Below are 21,760 nucleotides of genomic sequence, written 5' to 3'. Positions count from 1 at the left end.
CCAAACTCTTGCCTGGGCCTCCTCAACTTGCGTCACCACTGCCCTCTCGTCTCTTCCTATTATGGCATGAGCTTCCTCACTGGTTTCCCTGGCTCCAAATCCACTCTCTCCCATCCAGACTTCACAGGAACGCTAAAGTGATCTTTCTGATACACACATCCAATCTTGTTCTCCCCCTGGTCAAAATCCTTCAGGATCTCCAGTGCAGCACATCCAAGCTCTCCAAACTTTAGAGAAAGGCACTTAAATCCTCCTGGTCTGGCTCTTCTTCTCCTTTCCAGCCTCCCCTATCTGTTTTCCACCCTTCCTTGACCATCTGGCCATGTTGAGTCACTTAGAGTTCTTTGTTATTCTTGTGCTGCCATGCCTTTGTGTGTCCTGGTCATTTTGCCCAGAGTCTTTATTTCTTTTCTCTGCTGCCGAATTCCTACTCATCCTTTGAGACTCAGGTCAGAGTCATCTTTCTTACGAGACCTCCCTGATTCCCTCTAGGTAGAGGTAAGTCTTTCCCCTGTGGCCCCTGGAACGCATCTCTGTTGTAGCACAAAGTAACATGCATTTTAATTATTTATTTACCAGTCTGTGTCTCCCAGCTAATTATAAGCTCTTCTGGGGACAGGCCTCTGTCTTTTCCATTTTTGTGTCTCTAGCACCTACCGGGGTACTTGGTATAACTGGGGCACTTGCTAAATGCTTGTTGAAATATGAATACGTGATTGAATGGAACTTACATCTTAAAATAAAAGTTCATACTGATCTAAAATTTTCAAAATAAGCTAATCAATAAATGTGGCTTGAGCATGTGTGATATATAAAGCATGGTGTTGCATTTGACATGAAGTACTGATTATGGCTTCTGCCTTAAGAAACTTGTAATCTAGCTGGGGGCCCAGACGATATGTATAAAAATAAATGTTAATTAAGAAAGAAATGATAGAAAAAGGAACTTCTCAATGAAGTTACTAAATGAGTGGAGATGGGTTTTAGGATCTTGGAGTCTGAAAATGTCCCTAAGGCCTAGAGAAGGGGTTCTATGGAATATAACTCGATTAGTTAGAACTCCATGTTGCAAGTGGCAAAAGGAATTAGCTCATAATGATTTAAATAATAAAGGGAAGCTATTGGCCAAAATTCCCAGGAACAAATGGCTTCAGACAGGACACCATCTAGTATGCAAGGAATATGACCTGATTTCTCTCTATTTCTCTGTTCTTCCCTTCAAGGTGCCAGCCTCTTTCCTTTTCACCCACATTTTGTCATGTTATCACCCTTCCTTTTCCTCCCCCAGCAGCACCATGTTCTCCCTTTGAAGAGTACCATTTCTAGACCTTACAGGCTCACCTTATCTTTCTCAGAAGGCTCTAGCAAATATGTATTTACATTTCACTTTCTGATTAGTTATATACCTTCACTGAACTAATCACTGTAGCCACAAAAATGGGATCATCTGATTGATTTCAGCAAATTAGTGCCCACCCCAAAAGTATGGAAAAGTCAATCATACCTATCATATGGCTGATAATATAAAAGGGTTGTTGCCCATGAATATACAAGATACTCAGAGAGGCTAGTGTGTCACCTGGGGTGGGCGGGAAAGCAATGTGGCTTGGGAAACATGGCTTAGGGTTACACTGAACAAGTTTGACTTGTTTCTCACTTGCTTCACCAAAGCCAGATGTTGAAAGAGATCTCAGAACATGTGGCCTCTCCCCATTATCCTTCTTTAAATTATGGCAGAAGAAAGAGCTTTGGATTAGGGACCAAAAGATCTTGACTTCTGGTATTGGCTCTGTCAGGACACTAAATATTTCTGATCCTCAGTTTTCTCAACTATAAAATGCAGATGACGCCACCTGTCTTCCCAGCATTGTCAAGAGGATCAAATGAAATGGTCAGTATGGAAGCTCTTTCAAAAGTATCAAGATATATTTAGAAAGTACTATTTGTAATCTTACCCTGAGTGCTCACTTCCATATATTCCTCATCTTGAGGGCTTAAAAAAATTTAAGCCAATGCACTCCCCCAGTTTCCTTTTGTTCACCCCACTCCAGACAGTCCATCCATTTTTCAGTGATACACTTTCACTGGTATACTCTATATCAATCATTATGCTTTTAGCTCAAGGAATGGAAAACCCCACCCCAAACAACTTTAACAATAGGACACTTTATTTTCTCATGATAAGGAGTCCACAGATAGGGTGGGCTCCAGGTGCAATATGTCAGCCAGTGCTTCCACCTCTTCTGGCTCTGACTTCACCTTAGGGTTGCTCTCATCCTCACCCTTGCTACAAAATGGCTACAGTGGTTCCAGGAATCACAGGCAGACAACTCTTTCTTCATATGTGGATGTCTCTCTCTCTCTCTTTTAGGCTAGAACAGCTTTCTAAGAAAAACTGTCATGTCTTATTGATTTAGAACTGGCCACAAGCCCACCCCTAAACCAATCTCTGGCAAAAGGGAATGGGATTCATATGATTAGTTGAGATTACTCAGTATTCACCCTTGAGCTAGAGATAGGGCTATTTTCTACACAGACAGATGATAGAAAATTATCTGAAAATGATTAGGGCCTAATGGCTAAAAGAGTGGAGTGATTGGCTATTGGGTAGGCAGCTGAGTGCCTCTGTGTCACAGATGCCGTCAATGCCCTGCTCATTTCCCGGGGCCTATGACTTCAGTGCACATCACTAACGTCTGACCACCAGCACCTGTATTTCTTTGCTTGTAAGCTTCTTGGGCTACTTGGAGCCTGCATTGCTGCCCAAGCAATAAGCCAGAAATACTGGGGGATTGATGTTCAATCAACCCTGGAAACAGCCCTCAGTGACTGATGGACTATGTATTCCAAGTATATAAATACCCAAGTTCCATCATCTCTGGGGTAAGATAACTCTGTGGTGTTTGCTCTATACTGGCTTCCAGAATTTCCCCAGCAGAATTAAGTTCCAGTAGGCCACAGTGGTAGCTGGTTTGACAACACTCTTACAGGCTGCCTTCCTTTTCCTGTCTTACTTTCTCATTCTGCTGTGGCATCTCCTTCACCTCCTTTGACTTCCTGTCTCAGAGTTAGCTTCTTGGGAAACCCAAATGAAGATACTATGTACCATATGCCAAACTTCTTCCTGAATCAACAGTCTTTGTATATAATTTTCTCATCTGCCTGGAACATGTTTCCTCTTTCTTCTCACCTGATGCACTCACTCTCCAAGTCTTGGTGTAAATGTCACTTCCCTTCGGAATCCTTCTTTGATCGTCTCTCCACCTGACACCATGCTCTCAATCTTTGCTCTCCTATTCTATACTTCTCCTTAACAATAATTACAATGCTTGTAATCTAATTGTTTGTGTAATTTAATTAAGTATTTGCTTCCCATATTTATCCACAACTAGACTGTGAGCTGCTTGAAGGTAGGGACAATGTTTTTGACTTAACACTACACCACTGACCTCCAGTACAATGCCTGGCACAAAGTAGAGGGTCAAGGACTTACTGCCCGCTGGAAAGATGAGGGTTGTGAGAGACTAAAGATGCAAGTTTGAGGGTCATTCACATGGACAAAATGATCAATCTTTTGATGGAAAAGATCTTTGATTCACATGATTCCTACATGGATCTACGTTTGTTTCTTAGGGCAGAATATAACTTTTATACATAAGGGGATGTCCGTAATCTAAAAGAGAATCTTGGGAGTGGCTCATTTATATCTATGAGAGATGCCACTTTAATCACCTTACTTTATTTATACATTACAGAATTCTACCTCAAATCCACCATTCATTCATTGAATGCCTACTATCTATTAAGCATTGTACCTGGCACTTGCACTATCTGCTATCAACTATTTTCAAAAGTCATGAGAGAGATTATATTGATGGAGAAAATCCCAGATTCCTCCTCTGCCTCCCCTCGCCATCCTTCTACATTAGGCTTTTGGCTTTCATTAAAAGAACAAAGAAAAATCTAATGAAAGTAATCACTATATCTGCTGAAAAAGGTATCTGAGGACATTGTCTGTTTTGTCACTCAGCGCTCACATGGGAAAAGTTAGTGATAAGTGACACGAGTCATGGTAAAAACAAACAGACATGCATGCTTGTCATCTTTTTGCCAGGCAGGTTCTTTCTTACTAATCCCTAAACCAGACCCTTGTCTCTGCATGGGATTGATGCAGGTTTTATGGGGCTTGAGGTTTATATAATTTGGAATCCTTTGAGAAAAAAGTGTAAGACTACAAATAAAAATGTAACACATAGCTTTGCAGTCTACCCAAGTGAGGGGCTCTGAAGTTCAAGCTTCACTGGTTTTGCAGTAAATCAGCATTGGACTTTGATTCAATGAACCTGCTCTCCTCTGCCCCTTACCCCTGCCATGGTTGTTCTGACCTCTATGCCTTGTTTATATTGATTTCTTACTTGAAAGTCCTTCCTCCTCCTTTTTTTCAATCTGTGGACCATATATATATATATATGTATATATATATATATATGTTTTTTTTCCCCCAAGTTTGAATCCACAATGCGTTCTTTGATTCTACCTAGCCGGAAGCTTTCCCTTCCTGAAGGCCCACACCCTATGAAATAAGTCCAGGACATTCTATCTCATTATGGCTTAAATTGCATTATCTATTTTAGGTACATATAGTGTGCCTTCTCCAATTAGAGTGTCCACTTCTTGGGCATAAGGACTATTTCTTCATTTAGATCTCTCCTCAGCACCTACTAAAGTTCTGGGTACAACAGTAAGGGAAGGAAAAAGGAAAGGTGTCATGAAGAAGAATTATGGGGTTTGGAGTGGAGCCAACCTGGTTTGAGTTCTAGTTCTGCCACTTATTAGTGTGTGGCTTTAGGCTTAACCATTCTGAGTCTTAGTTTTCTCACTGATGAATTGATATAATCATGAAGTTTATTTCACATCATTGTGAGCATTAAGTAAAAGCATTTATTCATTCACCAAATATCTATTTAGCTCCTCTCTTGGGCTATTTCTGGTACCAGAAGCTTAGAATACATGTAACTGAGCAATACTCTCTGTATGAGGGTTCTCATAGCTGATTTGGGAGATGGAAATTTATAATGTAACAGAATAAGACTATAGCACACAATCAGAGCATAGTAAATGCTCAATATATAGTTGTGAGATAACTGACACAATGAAGGAATTCAGAAGAGAAAATGGTTAATTTTGCAAAGTAAGTAGGTCTTCCCATATTTGCCACATCATCCTTATGTAAATATAACTGTTAGCTATACTGGATATGACAGTATATGGGAACTCATAAAATGCTACATGTAAAGGAAAAATAAAACCAAAGGAGAAAGAATGCGAGGAGAGAGGAAAAAGGGGAGGAAGAGAGGCCTCAAGGAGGCAAAGAGTGGGAAAGGTCCTCTGTGGACCCACCTGGCCAAGTGTGCACTCCATGCCACCCAGGAAGTCGGCCTCCTTCAGCCCATTGTGGTTGCTGCTGATGTCATGAACTTCAAACCGCAGACGCTGCACCTCTTCAAAGTAAAAGTCCACAGTGAACAGTTTTGAATACACTGGGTTTATGCAGGTGCGAATCACTTCTGTTCTGTCAACCTGCAAGGAGAGAAGAAGAGAAAACCCCACCAGGATTAGGGCTTTTTATTATTACCCTTTAGGTGAAATAATCTTATGGTGCTTCCCTTCTTCCAAACCATAAATGCCCTCCATTGAGTCACAAGAGCTAGCTGTTTGAAAGCCTACAAGGAGGCACCCTCAGAGAATGAGCCACGTTTCAAGGAGGGAAATCTTCTTTCAGAATAATCTGAAGCTTTGCATTTAAAGATTTAAAGCATGTTATATTGTTAGGTAATAAGGCAACAAGATGGATCAATTATTAGTGACTACCTGGAGCCTTAGGATGAAAAGGAGTCTGAAAGCACATCTGGGCTCAGGAGGAAAGAAATCTGTAATAGATTAGTCATGTCTGATGGGCACAGAAATGGCAAAAGACCACGTAGGCACCCCATTTTAGCCAACCCTACTCTAATATGAGTTTTGCAACACCTGATTCCTAGCATAATGAAGTGGAAAGGCCATGAGAATGGGGATGAAGATGACTGCCTTTGGTCTCAACTATGGCTTTTATTGGGTTTATAATGGTTACTCAGTCATTTCAATTCCCTGGGCCTCAGTTTCCTCATCAACAAAATGAAGATTTGAGGATTGGAAGATGAAAAGCCCCTTCCTGCTCTAACATTCCATGAGTTATGACTCCCCTTGCTTTCTGTGATAATAACTCTCCATTTGCCCCCCTCTCTCAGATCCATATCTCCCTACTCTCCACCCTACTCTTGATCCTGGAGGCTGACCTCTATGGATGGAATTCCCTGGACTTCCTTGCCCTCTATGTTCTGGTTTGAATCAGCCAAAGGGAGGACTTAGCAGGAGATCAGATGGTGGGAGGATAGAGATGTACTGGCAGCAGTACCATGCCTCTGCACACATAGAGCCTGCTAGTAGACTCCCTTCCACAGAGGGAGCTTTTGCGGGTCCTGGTAACACAATGCCCCCTCCCTCTCTAGACTCTTCAGACCAGGGGGTGGTAATGACTTTCTACTGTTGCTATCCCTAATCACTATCCTTTGTTGGCTCCCTTATCCCTGCCCATGCCCCCAGAAAGCATCCCTCTCTAAAGAGTTTAGCCCTTTAGATGAAACTCTCTGGGTATGCCATCTGTTTTTACCGGTACCCTTACTATTAAGGTTCTTTCCTTCTATGTCTGTCACATGTCAAAACACCATTTACAACACTATTTATATTCTGGAAAGCTAACCCAAGATCTTAATGACAGCTAACCCAAATTATAGCTAACCCAAGATCTTACAGTATATCCCAACTGGGGATATCCATTACTCATATTTTATAAATCAACTGGAGTCTACATGTACTTTTGGCTTTCAAATAGAAACATGGTCTATTGGATACTTCCCAATGTTGTTCATTAGCACAAACTGGGAAAAACATTTCCTGCACTTTCATTAGAGTACAGAGAAACATTCTCTCAAAAACTGAAGGGAAGACTGTCTTTAACCATATCATGCACATACATGTTATCCAGCAAAGAAAAAATTCTTGGGGCACAGTCCCTTGACATTCTTGCATTCAGTGTTTTGTCCCTGGCCCAACCATCCCTATGGGCCGTGTGTGAGAGAGAGTTGTCCTGTGAGAAACATCACCTGCTATTCCTGAGAGGATGGACAATACAGGTTGTGAGGAGGAGAATATGATTCTGGTTAGGTCCCTGTCCAACAGACAGAACACCAAATCCCAACCTACCATTGATTAGCATTTTACAATAAGCTATTGTTCAGACCAATGGTTATTTGACTCTTCTGGCTTCTCCTGAAGGCTGACCTTCTATTTGAACTGAATTTTACATTTTTAAAATTTAAATTCAAGTTAGTTAGCATATAGTGTAGTATTGGTTTCGGGAGTAGAATTTAGTGATTTATCACTTACATAAAACACAGCACTCATCCCAATATGTTCTCTTCTTAATGCCCATCACCCATTTATCCCATTCCCCCACCTGGCTCCTCTCCAGCAACCCTCAGTTTATTCTCTGTAGTTAAGAGTCTCTGATGGTTTGGGGTGCCTGGGTGGCTCAGTCAGCTGAGCATCTGACTCTTGGTTTCAGCTCAAGTCATGATCTCAGGGTCGTGAGATAGAGCCCCATGAAGGGTTCCACACTCAGCAGGGAGTCTGCTTGAGATTCTCTCTCTCCCTCTCCCCTTCTTCCCTCTTCCCCATGCTCACTCTCTCACTCTCTCTCAAAATAAATAAATAAATCTTTTTTTTAAAGTTTCTTATGGTTTGCTGGAATTTTACATTTTTTTAAAGATTTTATTTATTTATTTGAGAGAGAGAGAATGAGAGAGCACAAGAAGGAAGAGGGTCAGAGGGAGAAGCAGACTCCCTGCTGAGCAGGAAGCTCGATGTGGGACTCGATCCCAGGACTCCAGGATCATGACCTGAGCCGAAGGCAGTCGCTTAACCAATTGAGCCACCCAGGCGCCCTATGGAATTTTACATTTTTATATAATATTCATTCTGTGGGATAGGACTGAATGTGATACTGGCTGGTTGTATAGGTACAAGGATTTACTATATTGATATAATTTTTTTCAGTTGTTAAAAGATCATCATTTTGAATAATAGTATAAATTAGAGGCCACAAACTGGCAGTCTGCAAGTTCAAGCTGACTTGGAGGTGTTTTATGGGCCCATTTGAAAGTACTTTCCTCCTTAATTTGCCAACATAAAAGGCAACAATAAATAAAATAAAATAGTCCCATACAAGGGACTATTTCTATTGCCCCTCCCACCTTTGGAAAAAAAATAAGAATATCTGGCAATGTGGAGCCACACTCATACATGGCAACAACTGGGGACTGCCCCATTCAGATGGGGCACTCACTCTCCAAGCTCTTCTGCCTCAGTGAGTTTCCCTGACTCCTAGAGGCATTTTTGCAACATCTGTCCCAAATTCACAGAATCATGAGCCATATAAGAGATTTAATTATATTCATGGGGTGACTTTTGAGAGAGGATTTTGAAATAGCCCCCCAAAACTAACTTCTAGATGGATTTGACATCCTCAAGACACAGAAAAGGAATCTTCCCTCCTTATGTGTGTAACAATAGAGTCCTAGGCGGGTTGAGATAAGATAGGAGATGGAAATTCCATCCAATTCCAGTCTTTGTTCCTCTGCTTTAACCACCCCAGATGGCACAAGGGGCTGATGTGCACCGATCCTGCTGCTTTTCTTCTCACTTCTTGATTTTCAGATGACAATCCCACATAGGTATAAGTTCATGTTAGCATCAAGCCACTGACCTCTGACAGTCTATCCAAGGCAAGCTGTCAACATGCAACATGGAATGACTTGGTTTTTTGAGGGAAATGACTGGTTGGAAAGAAAGTAAGAAATACCCAATTGCATTACCAAGATAGACAATTTCCAAAGATAATCTCAGAGCTAGTAAGAATCCTAAGAGCATAGAGGAGCTCAGAAAAATAATGATGCTAATAGAAGAAGTGCTTGCCATACCAAATGCCTATTTAGAAGATGGTTGCATTCCCAGCCATTATGGGAGATGCATTATCTTTTCTGGAGACTGAAGCCAGGTTTAATCTGAGCAATAGAGCCTAGAATAATAGCTCATGTTCCTCACTGAGAGGCATGAAGATCAAGGTGATTGTTTCCAAAAGACCATCCACTGACTGGTGCTACCAGCTGCATCAGAATCCATCAGGCAGCTTTTTAAAAAACAACTCAGATTCCTATTCTCGACCACCAGCGATTCTGACTAAGCAAGTATAAGGTGGGACCCAGAAGCCTCCATTTTTAAGAGTGTCCCAGTCAATTCTGATGTAGGAATATCAGCATAAGGGAATTTCAGAGATGTAGGGTCTATCCCTTGCTCTTCTGTGAGGTTTTTTGGTCAAGGTTTATTTTAACCTTGGTGGTCTTCTGTTACTCAGTCTTCAAAAAGTCTGCTTATCTCCTTTCCTTCCTAGCTGTAATAACTGATATATTCATGTTGCTTTATAATTTGCAGAACATGCTTAGGTCCAGTTTTTATTTGATTCTAATAGCAATTATGTGATGTGACTTTATAGTATTTTGTATATGAGAAAAATCAAGGACAAATATCAGCACAAGGTACTAGATGATAGACTGAGCACTTGAACTCATGCCTTCTGACCTCACAGCCTGGACTATTTTCCTTAATTCAAGTTTTTTTTTTAAGATTTTACTTATTTATTTGAGAGAGAGAGAATGAGAGAGAGAGCACAAGAGGGGGGAGGGTCAGAGGGAGAAGCAGACTCCCTGCTAAGCAGGGAGCCCAATGTGGGACTCGATCCTGGGACTCCAGGATCATGACCTGAGCTGAAGGCAGTCGCTTAACCAACTGAGCCACCCAGGTGCCATTAATTCAATTTTATTTGTGAGAATTCCTTGAAAGAAATGGAAAATGCAGCTATAGGTATAGTATGATGGTGATAGAGTCAATTATTGAGTACTGCTTTTGATGAGATGCCCCTTTAAAAATTTCATCTAAAACATTTTTGAGTATAGTACTAAAGTGTATAATACAACATTAATAAAAAGCCTGCTCTGTACCATACGATCCAGCAATTGCACTACTGGGTATTTACCACAAAGATACAAATGTAGGGATCCGAAGGGGTACGTGCACCCCTATGTTTATAGCAGCAATGTCCACAATAGCCAAACTGTGGAAAGAGCCAAGATGTCCATCGACAGATGAATGGATAAAGAAGATGTGGTGTATATATAAAATGGAATATTATGCAGCCATCAAAAGGAATGAGATCTTGCCATTTGCAACGACGTGGATGGAACTGGAGGGTGTTATGCTGAGTGAAATTAGTCAAACAGAGAAAGACATGTATCATATGACCTCACTGATATGAGGAATTCTTAATCTCAGGAAACAAACTGAGGGTTGCTGGAGTGAGGGTGGGGTGGGAGGGATGTGGTGGCTGGGTGATAGACACTGGGGAGGGTATGTGCTATGGTGAGCGCTGTGAATTGTGCAAGACTGTTGAATCAAAGATCTGTACCTCTGAAACAAATAATGCAATATATGTTAAGAATTAAAAAAAGAAGATAGCAGGAGGGGAAGAATGAAGGGGAGTAAATCGGAGGGGGAGACGAACCATGAGAGACAATGGACTCTGAAAAACAAACTGAGGGTTCTGGAGGGGGGGGATGGGTTAGCCTGGTGATGGGTATTAAAGAGGGCACGTTCTGCATGGAGCACTGGGTGTTAGGCACAAACAATGAATCATGGAACACTACATCAAAAACTAATGATGTAATGTATGGTGATTAACATAACAAAAAAAATTTAAAGAAAAAAAAAGCCTGCTCTGTCATAGGCACTTACTTAAAAAATGCATTATCCAGGTATAATTGACATATAATAAGTCACATCTATTCAAATTATGCAATTCAATAAATTCTGACATATGTACATACTTGTGAAATCATGACCACAATCAAGATAGTGAACATAGCCATTGCCCCTCCAAATTTCTTCATGCCCCTCTGTAACTCCTTCCTCTTACCCCTCCCTCCCCACCCCATTCCCCAGAAACCACTGGTCCACTTTCTGTCATAATAGATCAGTTTGTATCCTCTATAAACTTATAGTATACAGTATATAGTCTTTTTGTCTTTATTCTTTCATTCAGTATAATTATTCTGAGATTTATTCATTATTATGTGCATGAGTGGTTCATCTTTTTCATTACTCAGTAATATTTCATAGATGGCCATTTGGATTGTTTCCAGTTTGGCCATTACACATAAAACTGCCATTAACTATTCATGTACAAGCATTTGTATGGACATATATTTCTTCTTTTGGTAAATACCTAGGATTGAAATACACGTTATGTTTAACTTTCAATATTCTAATAAGTGTGTAGTGGTATCGCATTGTGATGTTAATTTGCATTTTCCTAATAACTAATGGTATTCAACATCTTTTTATATGCTTATTTGCCATCTGTATATCTCCTTTGATGAAGTATCTGTTCAAATAATTTGACAGGCAATTCTCTTTTCATCCTTATGACAACATTATGAAGTGAGTACTATTATTATCCCCTCTTACTGGGAGGTAAAAACACCCTCTAACTTTCCTAATTTCACACAGCTTGCAAGAAAGAGGTAGGATTTGAACCTAGGTAGTCAAGCTCCTAAGTCTGTGTTTCAGATTTATGCTAGTCATGCAATATTAGGGATAGAATGGGGGCCCTGAACACCGCCCATAGAGACTGGATTGTGCAAGGGACAAAGTCAGTATGTCATCAAGAAATAGTTCAAAGGGCACCAGCACCTGGGCATGGAGCCTGCTTAAGATTCTTTCTCGCCCTTTGCCCCTCCCCTCTCTCTTTCTCTCTCAAATAAATAAATAAATCTTAAAAAAAAAAAGCAAAAAAACAGTTCAAGACTCTGCACAGAATGGCTGTCTGCCCCCTGGGGTTCCAAGGGCTGGAAAAGAGGTGGGAGCTGTGAAGGTTAAACAATGTGATGTTATTAGTGGGGGAAGGTAAAGGCAGGAGCCCAAACTGATGCCAGTCACTGAGTGGTCTAAGGTTTCTGGAGAAGTACGGGCCCTTATCCCAAAGATAAAAGCTACTGGAGAAGAAAGATATCATGGGTCCGAGAGAGATGCAAGAATTGCCCCCACCCCAACTAAACAAATAGAGAAACTTTTCTATCTGGTTCTCAGAACCATCCACATGAATGTACTTATTAGCCAACATAGGAATACAGAGTGGGGTCCTACAGAGAAACTCGGGAAGATACCCCCTATTTGAAGCAATCATAAAAATTTTGTGGAAGTAGCACACTTCATAAAAGCTACCTCCTTGGGGAATTCTTTTGACCCCTGCCCAGTAAATTATCTCATTCCTTCTCAAAATGGATGGCAAGTTGGGTGGTGACCAATGGTGATGACAACTTTTCTGCTCAGGCAAAGGAAGGGATACAAATAAAAAATGATGCACCTAATTGCACACCTTCTTACCTTTCCACAGGAGGCACTTTATATGTCATCTTCAGTCTTTACCTGCATTGATTTTATTTTATTATTTTTTGAGGGGGGGCAGAGGAAGAGAGAGAAGCTTAAACAGGCTCCACACCCAGTACTACCCAGCTCTGAGCCTGATACGGGGCTCGATCTCATGACCCTGAGATCATGACCTCGGTCGATATCACGAGTCAGACATTTAACTGACTGAGCCACCCAGGTGCCCCTACCTTCACTGATTTTAAAATATACTTTTATTTCACAATGTAACGTATTTAAACTTGGAAGGCATGTTATAATTGATGATATGGCATTGTTTAATTGGAAGCATTTTTTCTTAACTGGTGATATAAGAAAGTACTTCATTTTATCACTGATTTATCACTTTACAAATGATTCTATTAAATATATCATCCTCATTTTGCAGATAATAAAATCAAACTGCATCAGAAAAGCAGTGGCAGAAGCAAAGCTCAAACCCAGTCTGTCTGACTCCAAAATATATGTTCTTTCTACTATATAATTTGTTATGGATTGAATAATATCCCTTAAAATTCATATGTTGAAGTCCTAAATCCGCAGTACTTCAGAATGTGACTTTATTTGGAATAGAGTCGTTACAGAAGTAATTTGTTAACTAAGGATGAAGTCATCCTAGAGTAGATGTAATATGAGTATGATCTAATATGACTGGTCTTTTATAAAAGAAGAAATTTGGACACAGACACACATGCATGGAGATGCCATTTGAACATGAAGGAAGAGATTAGAGTGATGTGTTTACAATCTAAGGAACACTACAGGTTACCAGCAAATCACCAGCAGCCAGGACACAGGCAAGGAACAGATTCTCCCTAGCACCCTTAGGGGCACAAACTCTGGCAACACTTTGATCTTGGACTTCTAGCCTCCCAAAGTGTTAGAGAATAAATTTCTGTTGTTTAATCTAGTCTGTGGTACTTTGTTACAACACTCCTTATAAACTAATACACCATTCTACCTCTCTCAAGAAACATCCATCCTGGCTTCTCTGACAGATTTATCTCCAAACAGGCACTCTTCATCCACCGTGGTAAAAACTCCAAATGCTCTAGATTAAACTGAGTAGGGAGTTCAAGATTACAAATGACTCTCTCACTACTGAGTGAACCCTCCCTTCATCTTCCTACTATACACTTAACCTGGCTCCCAAGTTAACAGGGGCTCTTGCGTCAGCTAGGTTCCATTTAGGGCACCCTGGAGATGAACCTGCCTCCTTTTACCACCTGACATAGCTCCAGGCTTGTGCCATTCAGAGTGGACAGTAAAAATCACATCACCTTGCCTAGGAGTATGGCTCAGAAGTAAGTAAGATGAGCATGACTCTATAAATAAGCACCTTCAGAGAGTCTCAGGTGTCACAATGATGGCTTCTGGGTCTTCCTCTTCCTTTTTTTTGCCCTCCCCAGTCCCTCTAGACTGCTGCCTCCATCCAGAGTCTGAGCAAATCCTGACTCAATCAGCATACTGGCAGGGGTCACAAATATGTCTCCCTGTGCTGAACGCCTCTTTGTCCTCCACAGCTGTTCCTTTTCCCCAGTGTGAGATCTCAGTTTGAATGGCTTAGTTTTCTGATTTCTACTCCACATCTCATTGCCTTGAGCCCCAGCCTACTTAGCTTGGGGGTTTTGTCACGGTACCAGTGCTATATAACAGAAATTTCCCTTGTGATGTAAATGTTTTATATCTGCATTGTCCAGTATGGTAGCTACTAGCCAGATGTGGCTATTAGGCACATAAAATGTGGCTAGTGGACCTGAGAAAGTGAATTTTTAATTCAATGAGAGTGAAACCATCATGAATTGGATTAGTGCCCTTACAAAAGAGATCCCAGAAAGCTCCCTTGCCCCTTCCACCGTGTGAGGACACAGTGAGAAGCTGGCAGTCTGTGAATCAGAAAGAGGGCTCTCACTAGGCAGTGAACTTGCCAGTGCCTTGATCTTAGAGTTTCTAGCCTCCAGAACTATGAGAAATAAATTTATATTGTTCACAAGCTACCCAGTCTATGGTATGGCTAAACTACCCAGTAGTTTAAAAATCTTAACCAATGTACACAGTTAAGTCTGAAAACCAGTAATATTATACTACCAACTGTTATGGCTCAGCCCCAAGGTACACAGAGACCAGGAAACAAAGTACTGTGGGATCTACTCCACGTGTCACACCCCAGCCTCTGGATCAGACTTTGTGTATCGGTCCATTTCCACTTTTTTGGAAACTGCCATTTTGACTGCTGCTCATTTTGCTATAGGACATCAAACTTAGTGAAAGAACCACATTATGGGTTGGTTTATTTGGGTGTCTTATCCAACTCAGAACTCCATTAATGGCGTGCTCCCAATCTGTGAAACAAGAGTTGGTGAATGTGGTGGTTATTCTCCTTTGCATCTCCAGATCTTTCTGCCCTGCTCTGTGTCCCAAGAAACTGGCCTGCATGCATTGCTTCATTTGGGTTTTTCTGCCACCTTGCCTCCTTCAGCCAATGGGAGGCACCAGTAGGAGATCATAAAGTGGGAGGAACAAGAGGCTTGTATGTTTTTCTTACCCTCTTGGTGCCCCAGGTTGCAATTTTGACAGCGACTATGTCACTTCCCCTCTACAGATCGCCTAGAATCCCTCCCTGCAAGGCTCTAGCTCTCACCGGATTCTGGTAACACTGCTACTTCTGCCTGTCCAGTAAGCATAGTGGTGGCTTTTTACTGCTGCTGGTCCCAGAGCATCTCAGCATCCCTTGCTCATACCTCTAATTTTGTCCATGCAGCTATAAGCAGTTCCTTTATTAACAACTCTTTTTTTGGCTGGAACTCTGATTCAGATATGCTCTTAAAAATGGTCTAAGATACTGCAAAAACGTGGAAAAGTCTTCCGTATCCTAAGGGGAGATGAAATTGTGTCCAGTCTGGTGGCTCATGATGAGTGAATTCTATGATATTTTTAGGACTTTGAAAAGCGGTAATCCCTATGGGATTCGTGTGGTAACTTCCTCTTAGCCACAGTATCCTAGTCCCCAACCATGTTCAAATAATCAGCCATAAGGAACATTTACTGAGTACTTAGTATGAACTAAGCATTGTCCTAACCACTTCACATATATTATTTCACTAAGTCACCCCAACAATCACAGATTATCACTACCACTATTTTACATATGAATAAACTTAGGGTCAAAGAGGTTAACTTGCCCAAAGTCACCAGCTATTAAGTGACGGAGCCGCTTGGGATTTCCCCTGAACCTCTTTCCTGGGATCTCTCTCGAAGAGAACAAATCTATTTAGGTATCCTCTGACCATAGTGGTTTTAAGAAGTGCCCTTCCCAAACTCAATACTCCAAACGCTCTTTGAGAGAAAAACAATCTTTAACACCCTCAGCCTGGTGAGAGACCCTAGTCTTTTCAGTGTGACTGTTGAGTGTCCGATGCACCTTTCCTAGTCTTCAAACTTTCTCTCACCCCCCCTTTTATATTTTTCTCTTCAAATTTCCCCCACTTAGCCAGAGCTCCTTTAGAATGGCTCAGGAGAAATCTGGATGCTCTAAGCCAAGAAGACACAAGAAGATTCTATAACATAAATGGTGTTTTTCAGTCCTAAGTCAATTGCCTTCTACCTCCCACTCCAGCTGTAAGCTGGCATATAAATATCAAGCAATCAGAAACTGCCTTACAAAATCCAGGCCTGCCTGCTAAAAGTAGGCAGAGGCTTCCAGGCTCGGGAGTGGGAAGGTGTTGGATTGCAGGTCACTCCAAGTTGCAGCTACTGTCAGATCCTCCTCATACAGGAGCTTGGAGGCTAATCCCACACAAGTGTAAAGCAATTTGCACTTCACTCAGATGTTGGTTATTAACAGGATGTTCCCACCATCTCATCTCTCTGTCACAGCTGTGGAGTACTCTGGAAAGGTCATCCAAGACTGGATAGCCTTAGTTTTCTTATTAATTGATGTCTGAAATCGTGAAAAGAAACTCATCTGCAGGGTGCTGCTTACACATCCCAAGTCCAACATGCTCACCAGCCAGCACACTGTGCAGGTAGACTCACTGAGACCTGCCTCCACCTTCCTCATAATAGGTGTCCACGTGCAGGGAAGAAGCAAGAGGAGGTTATCCCTAGCTTGGGGTCAGGCCCCTGGGTTCCAATTCCCTCCCCCTGCCAGCTCCTTTAGAATTACCAATATCCATTCTGCTTGTAAGTCAATTCCCAAATGTCCAAGTTGTGAATCAGTCACATTTTCCAAGTGACTCCTCTCCAGTTGCCACTGGGTCGGGGAGAACACGTCAGGCTTCTGCCCATGGCACTCCCTCATTAATCCAGGGGTGCCTACCTCTCCTTGACACTTTGCTTTTCTCATGAAGTATATGTTGCTGATAGCAAAAATCTCAGATCTCTGACCCTTAGTTCATCGAGTATGAAAATGGCAGCTGCTTTCACCCTGCTCTCAGTTCAGTGATTGGTGGGAATGTGGTATTGCAAAGGTACCTGAGGCTATCTCTGGATTTAGTTGAGAAGATTGATCACTTAGCAGTATCTGCCCTGGGTGTAGGAGGAGGTAGGAGTGGCTAATGTGTCACATGTATGTCACTCCTCTTCTACTCTGGGGATTCAACGTTTAGCAGAGGAAGCTGAAGCCCATTAAAATGACATTCTTAGATTTCATGAAGCTACAAACTACCTGAAAAAACAGTTGAGATGTGGATTCAGCTAGATTCTCTGACTCCTAGTGCAATGCTCCATCTCACCACATCAAACTTATTATTCCACGACTTCCTATGTAGCTGCACAACTTACAGGATCCAGGGTCTGGTGTTTAGCATCAAAGTTCAACACACAAAAAAATTCATATACATTCAGCCTTTGTTTGTTTGTTTGTTTGTTTTTGGAGACATTTGTGTGTGTGTGTGTGTGTGTGTGTGTGTGTGTGTGTGTGTGTGTGTGGTGGGGGTGTTTTTTTTTGTTGTTGTTGTTGTTGTTAGAAAGAGAGCCCATGTACGGGGGTGTGGGTGGGGTAGGAAAGGGGCAGAGGCAGAGGGAGAGAGAAAGTCTTAAGCAGGTTCCATGCTCAGGCAGAGCCTGATGCGGGGCTCGATCGCATGACCCTGAGATCATGACCTGAGCTGAAATCAAGAGTCAGATGCTTAACCGACTGAGTCCCCCAGGCGCCCCAGCCTTTTGTTGTGGTTTTATCAATGAGAACTAATCCCCCACAACATCTAAAACAAAATTCTAAAAAACCAACTCTCTGAAGGGGGCAACACTATGGAACTGGGCCACACCAAGAAATGGGCTGGCCCAGGTGCCTCCCTACACCGGCATCAGTCAAAGAGGTCCTTGAACCACGCTAGACATGAGTGGTCAGCTAAGAGAATGGCACACGATCGGACATCACTGAATGTCTCTTGAATGGGACTACTTCAAAGCAGCATTCCTGAAGCATGTGCTATAATACACTAGCTTTACAAGCAGCTCCTGGAAATAAAGCATTCTGCAGTCAAAGGAGTTTTGAAAGCCCTGCCTACTATACCCTTTTCTTAGAAAGCCATCGTGCAGAATTTATATTAAAGGCTCTTGAGTTCGGCAGCAAAGAAATGCATTAACTTTTCTAGTATTTTCCAAACTTTTAAAACCCTCCTTTGCTTCTCAGAAATACATATATCAATATCCAACAAGACATATTTATGGAGTTTGCATTAAAGTGTTACGAAAATAGGTACAGTAGTAGAGAGAAATGAGTTTCTTCTCAAGCTGGGGTGGATTCCAATATGTGCCACAGGCCCCTGACCCTCTTTCCACTGTCAATTTAGACCAAACAGCTTTCTTTAGCCCCTACATCACAGGCCCTGCTGGGTGACAAATTCAGGGTGTTGCCCATCCGATGGTCACTAATTATATACACCTGGATCCTCTTCACTGCAACCCAACAGTTAGCACCCACTCTTTTTGCCCCGTTTCTCTCTATATATGTAGATATAGATATAGATCAGTCTATAGATATCTCTATATCTCTCTACCTATCTATATATATATCATGTTTTGCTTTACTACTTTCTAAAAGATTTCTTCTTAAAGCCAAGGAATTCCCAACATTTTACTATATTTGTTAATTTAAAAGTTGAAGCTGCTCATACAGGGTTGAGAGAAAGCATGGTAGGATGGACACCCCAAATTTTAGAAGCACATTCTCTTTGTTTAAGCCCCATCATCTGGGCCTTGAGTCTACCCTTCCGTAGGCTGAATACTAGAATGTTCTAGATTACTAGAGACAATGACAGCTCCCCCTTCACCCCAGAAGACTCAAGCTACTCCACATACCAAAGAGCTCTCCAAATGTGTATTTTCCCCCTCCTATTCCTGTTCCTTTCCTTGTAAACATCAGAGAGAGAGGTTTTGATAAATGAAAAGGATGGGTAATCAGAAAATTAATCTCAACGGATTTTCAATTCACTGCCAACCACTCAGGTAGACTGATTCTTTATGGCAAGGATTCTAAAGCTGTCACAAGATAATGTCTTTATTAGAAGAGGTAAAAATCCTTCTCTTTCCTTTTTCTCCCTCTATTCCTTAACTTCCACTTCCCCTGTCTTTACACACACATGTATGTACAGCACACAATGCCTCTTTTTCAGAACAGATGTCTCTTTTAGAGGCATATTCCCCCGGTGCTGTAGCATCACTCACACATTTGTCAGTAATTCTGCCATACTGAAGAGCTTACATTTCGGGGTGCTTCACTAGGTACAAGCGCTATTAGTGAGTGGAGCCAAGTCTTTAAGTGATGAACTTTCCCATCACACTATCATCACCATTGGCATCATTAAAATGATCATCAACAATCAATATTTATTGCAGGCCTACATTTTACAAGCACGGGGTTGGGCAATCTCATGATTATAAAGAAGTAGCAGATCAATAATATCTGGAGTGTGCTGACAGCTTACCATGGGCTCTGTGCTAAGTTCCTGATACTCATTCTCTCCCTGAAGCTACACAGGAGCCCTCTGTTGGCTCCTTGCTCAACAGGTGAGAGGGCTCAGGAAATGTAATCCAAAATATTGCTTTCTTGTAGCAACATCAGTGATTTCAGTGCCTAACCTTCGTCCCCTGGAGGACTGTGTTTTCACTTCAAATAGCAATCCAAACCTTATTTTCTTGTGTCTTATTTATTCAACTTAAGTGAATTCTGCACAAAGGCTTTTGATTAGCAATTTGTACTCATTTCCATGCATTCTTTCATTCACTCAATGAAGATTTAATGAGTGCATATGATTTTTCCAGCACTGAGCTAGGTCCTAGGGGTTCAGCCTTAAACTAGATACATTACCATTCAATCCAAAGCATGGAGTCCAACTTATAATATAGATGTCCTACTCAAGGTCCCATTTATTCTGTAGAAAGCCTTGAGTGCACAGGAAGGACATTCTGTGTAGTGGTGGCTATTGGCAACACTGTGGTGCCCTGCAGTGGAGCCATTCCTGCTCAGAGAAAGCAAGATGGAAAACAAATTCTCCTAAGTGACATCTTTAGATGTACAATATGTGTGACAAATACGAGTGGCTCTTCATCAGTTCTGAAAGCCTTATGCACATTTTGTCTGATCCAGCAGCTGTTTTGGGAGCTGGGCTAAATGTTTTTTGTATTTGTACAGCAAGACATCAGACTTTCAGGAATTAACAGGCTGGTGACAAAATGAAGCAGATTTTGGTTCCATACACAGAAGACCTTTCTTACAATCAGAAAAACCTAAAGAAGGAATAAGACACTGCTTAGCAGGAATGAAAAAGAAGAGATTTAAATAAGAGATGTGGGGGAGGGGGCGGTGAGGAATGGACTAATTCTTAAGGTTTCTTCTAACTCTAGGATTCTAATTCTATTGCTGAATCCAAAAATGATTTTTTTTAAAGCTAGCTTTGATGGCCAGAGAATGGATAGTTTTTAATTACCTAGAGAATAAGTTTAGTGGTTATGGATTGTCCATGGTTCATTTCCAGCTCCCTGGTTTTGCTTGATCCAATGTGAGGTCTGTTTTTCTTGGTCTAGTACATATGCACAAACATAAACAAAACAGAATAAATGTATTAATCATGACTTTTTATTTTCTATATTTTTTATGCTTTGACATCTTAGAGCCTTGCTGACTGTGAAGGGACTGTCCCTGTTGGGGCTGGCTAATTCTTAGAAATAGTAAAGGAATCTGGATCATGCCCTTCATAAGCAAACCAACCAATTCATTGCTCATACACCCAGTGACCTCCTTTGTCCAGCTCTTATGCTCTGGGCCATGATTCCCCTATCCCAATCAGCCCAGGGACAGGTATCAGACAACTAGGATGAGCCCCTATTCTCTGGAGCTCACTGAAATTATTCAACCTAGCCAATCCTAAACCTGCTTACCTTGCCTTGCCCATTCTTCTCCATGAAAAGCATAGTAAAGACTGTAGCCCATGCTTCTCCTCACCCCCTCTGCCTCCTGACTGACCCCAGTACTTCCCCATGTGGCCTGGTGTGGCATGAAGCACGTCTTCTGTTTCTAGGGAAATATGAGTACACATCTCTTCCTTTATGACAGTTACTTCTGTGTCTATGTGTCTCACCATACCTGAGTAAAATAAATCCAGGTACCCTTGAAACAATGTAACTATAGGCAGGCAGATAGTTTGATAGGAAAGAAATAACTAAAATGGAAATTTAGGGATTATTCTGTGGGTTTATTTTTTTAAGATTTTATTTATGTATTTGAGAGAGAGAGTGAGAGACAGAGAGAGAGAGAGTGCACGAGCAGGGGGGAGGGGCAGAGGGAGAAGGAGAAGCAGACTCCCTGCCCAGCAGGGATCCCGATGTGGGGCTCGAACCTGGGAGTCTGGCATTGTGACCTGAGCCGAAGGCAGACGCTTAACTGACTGAGCCACCCAGGTGCCCCTCTGTGGATTTAATAGCTTTTCCCTGGCCTCTATGATTAGGAAAGGAAAGAAGCTGACATTTATTGAGCATCGACTTCATGCAACTGTACTCACATTATATTACTTAAGTCTCAGAACACACTAGCATTGCAAGGTGGATATAATCAAATGCTTTCACTTTAAAAGCCATGACACTAAGCCTGAGGAAGTTAAATAACGCCCAAGGTCACACGTTC

At 41.6% G+C, this 21,760-nt stretch overlaps 1 protein-coding gene across 7 annotated transcripts in view; it reads right to left on the bottom strand.

Moving 5' to 3' along the window:
* CPNE4 (copine 4) overlaps positions 1–21,760 on the bottom strand; it is a 516,611-nt gene that overhangs the window by 170,541 nt on the left and 324,310 nt on the right. For 6 of the 7 annotated variants that reach the window (XM_073900035.1, XM_073900038.1, XM_073900041.1 and 3 more), the window contains one exon: positions 5,401–5,580. In XM_073900035.1, coding sequence (XP_073756136.1) covers positions 5,401–5,580 — 180 coding nt within the window. Of the gene's footprint in view, positions 1–5,400; positions 5,581–20,567; positions 20,661–21,760 lie in introns of all 7 variants that reach the window. The other variant, XM_073900052.1, reaches the window with a different exon arrangement.

The sequence above is a fragment of the Callorhinus ursinus genome, unplaced genomic scaffold (genome assembly GCF_003265705.2).
Source record: "Callorhinus ursinus isolate GAN/ISIS: 27379988/994484 unplaced genomic scaffold, GSC_fseal_2.0 scaffold1, whole genome shotgun sequence".
In the NCBI taxonomy this organism is placed as follows: Eukaryota; Metazoa; Chordata; class Mammalia; order Carnivora; family Otariidae; genus Callorhinus; species Callorhinus ursinus.
The sequence above is the reverse complement of the archived record's forward strand: the minus strand, read 5'-3'. Positions and strand labels throughout refer to the sequence as shown.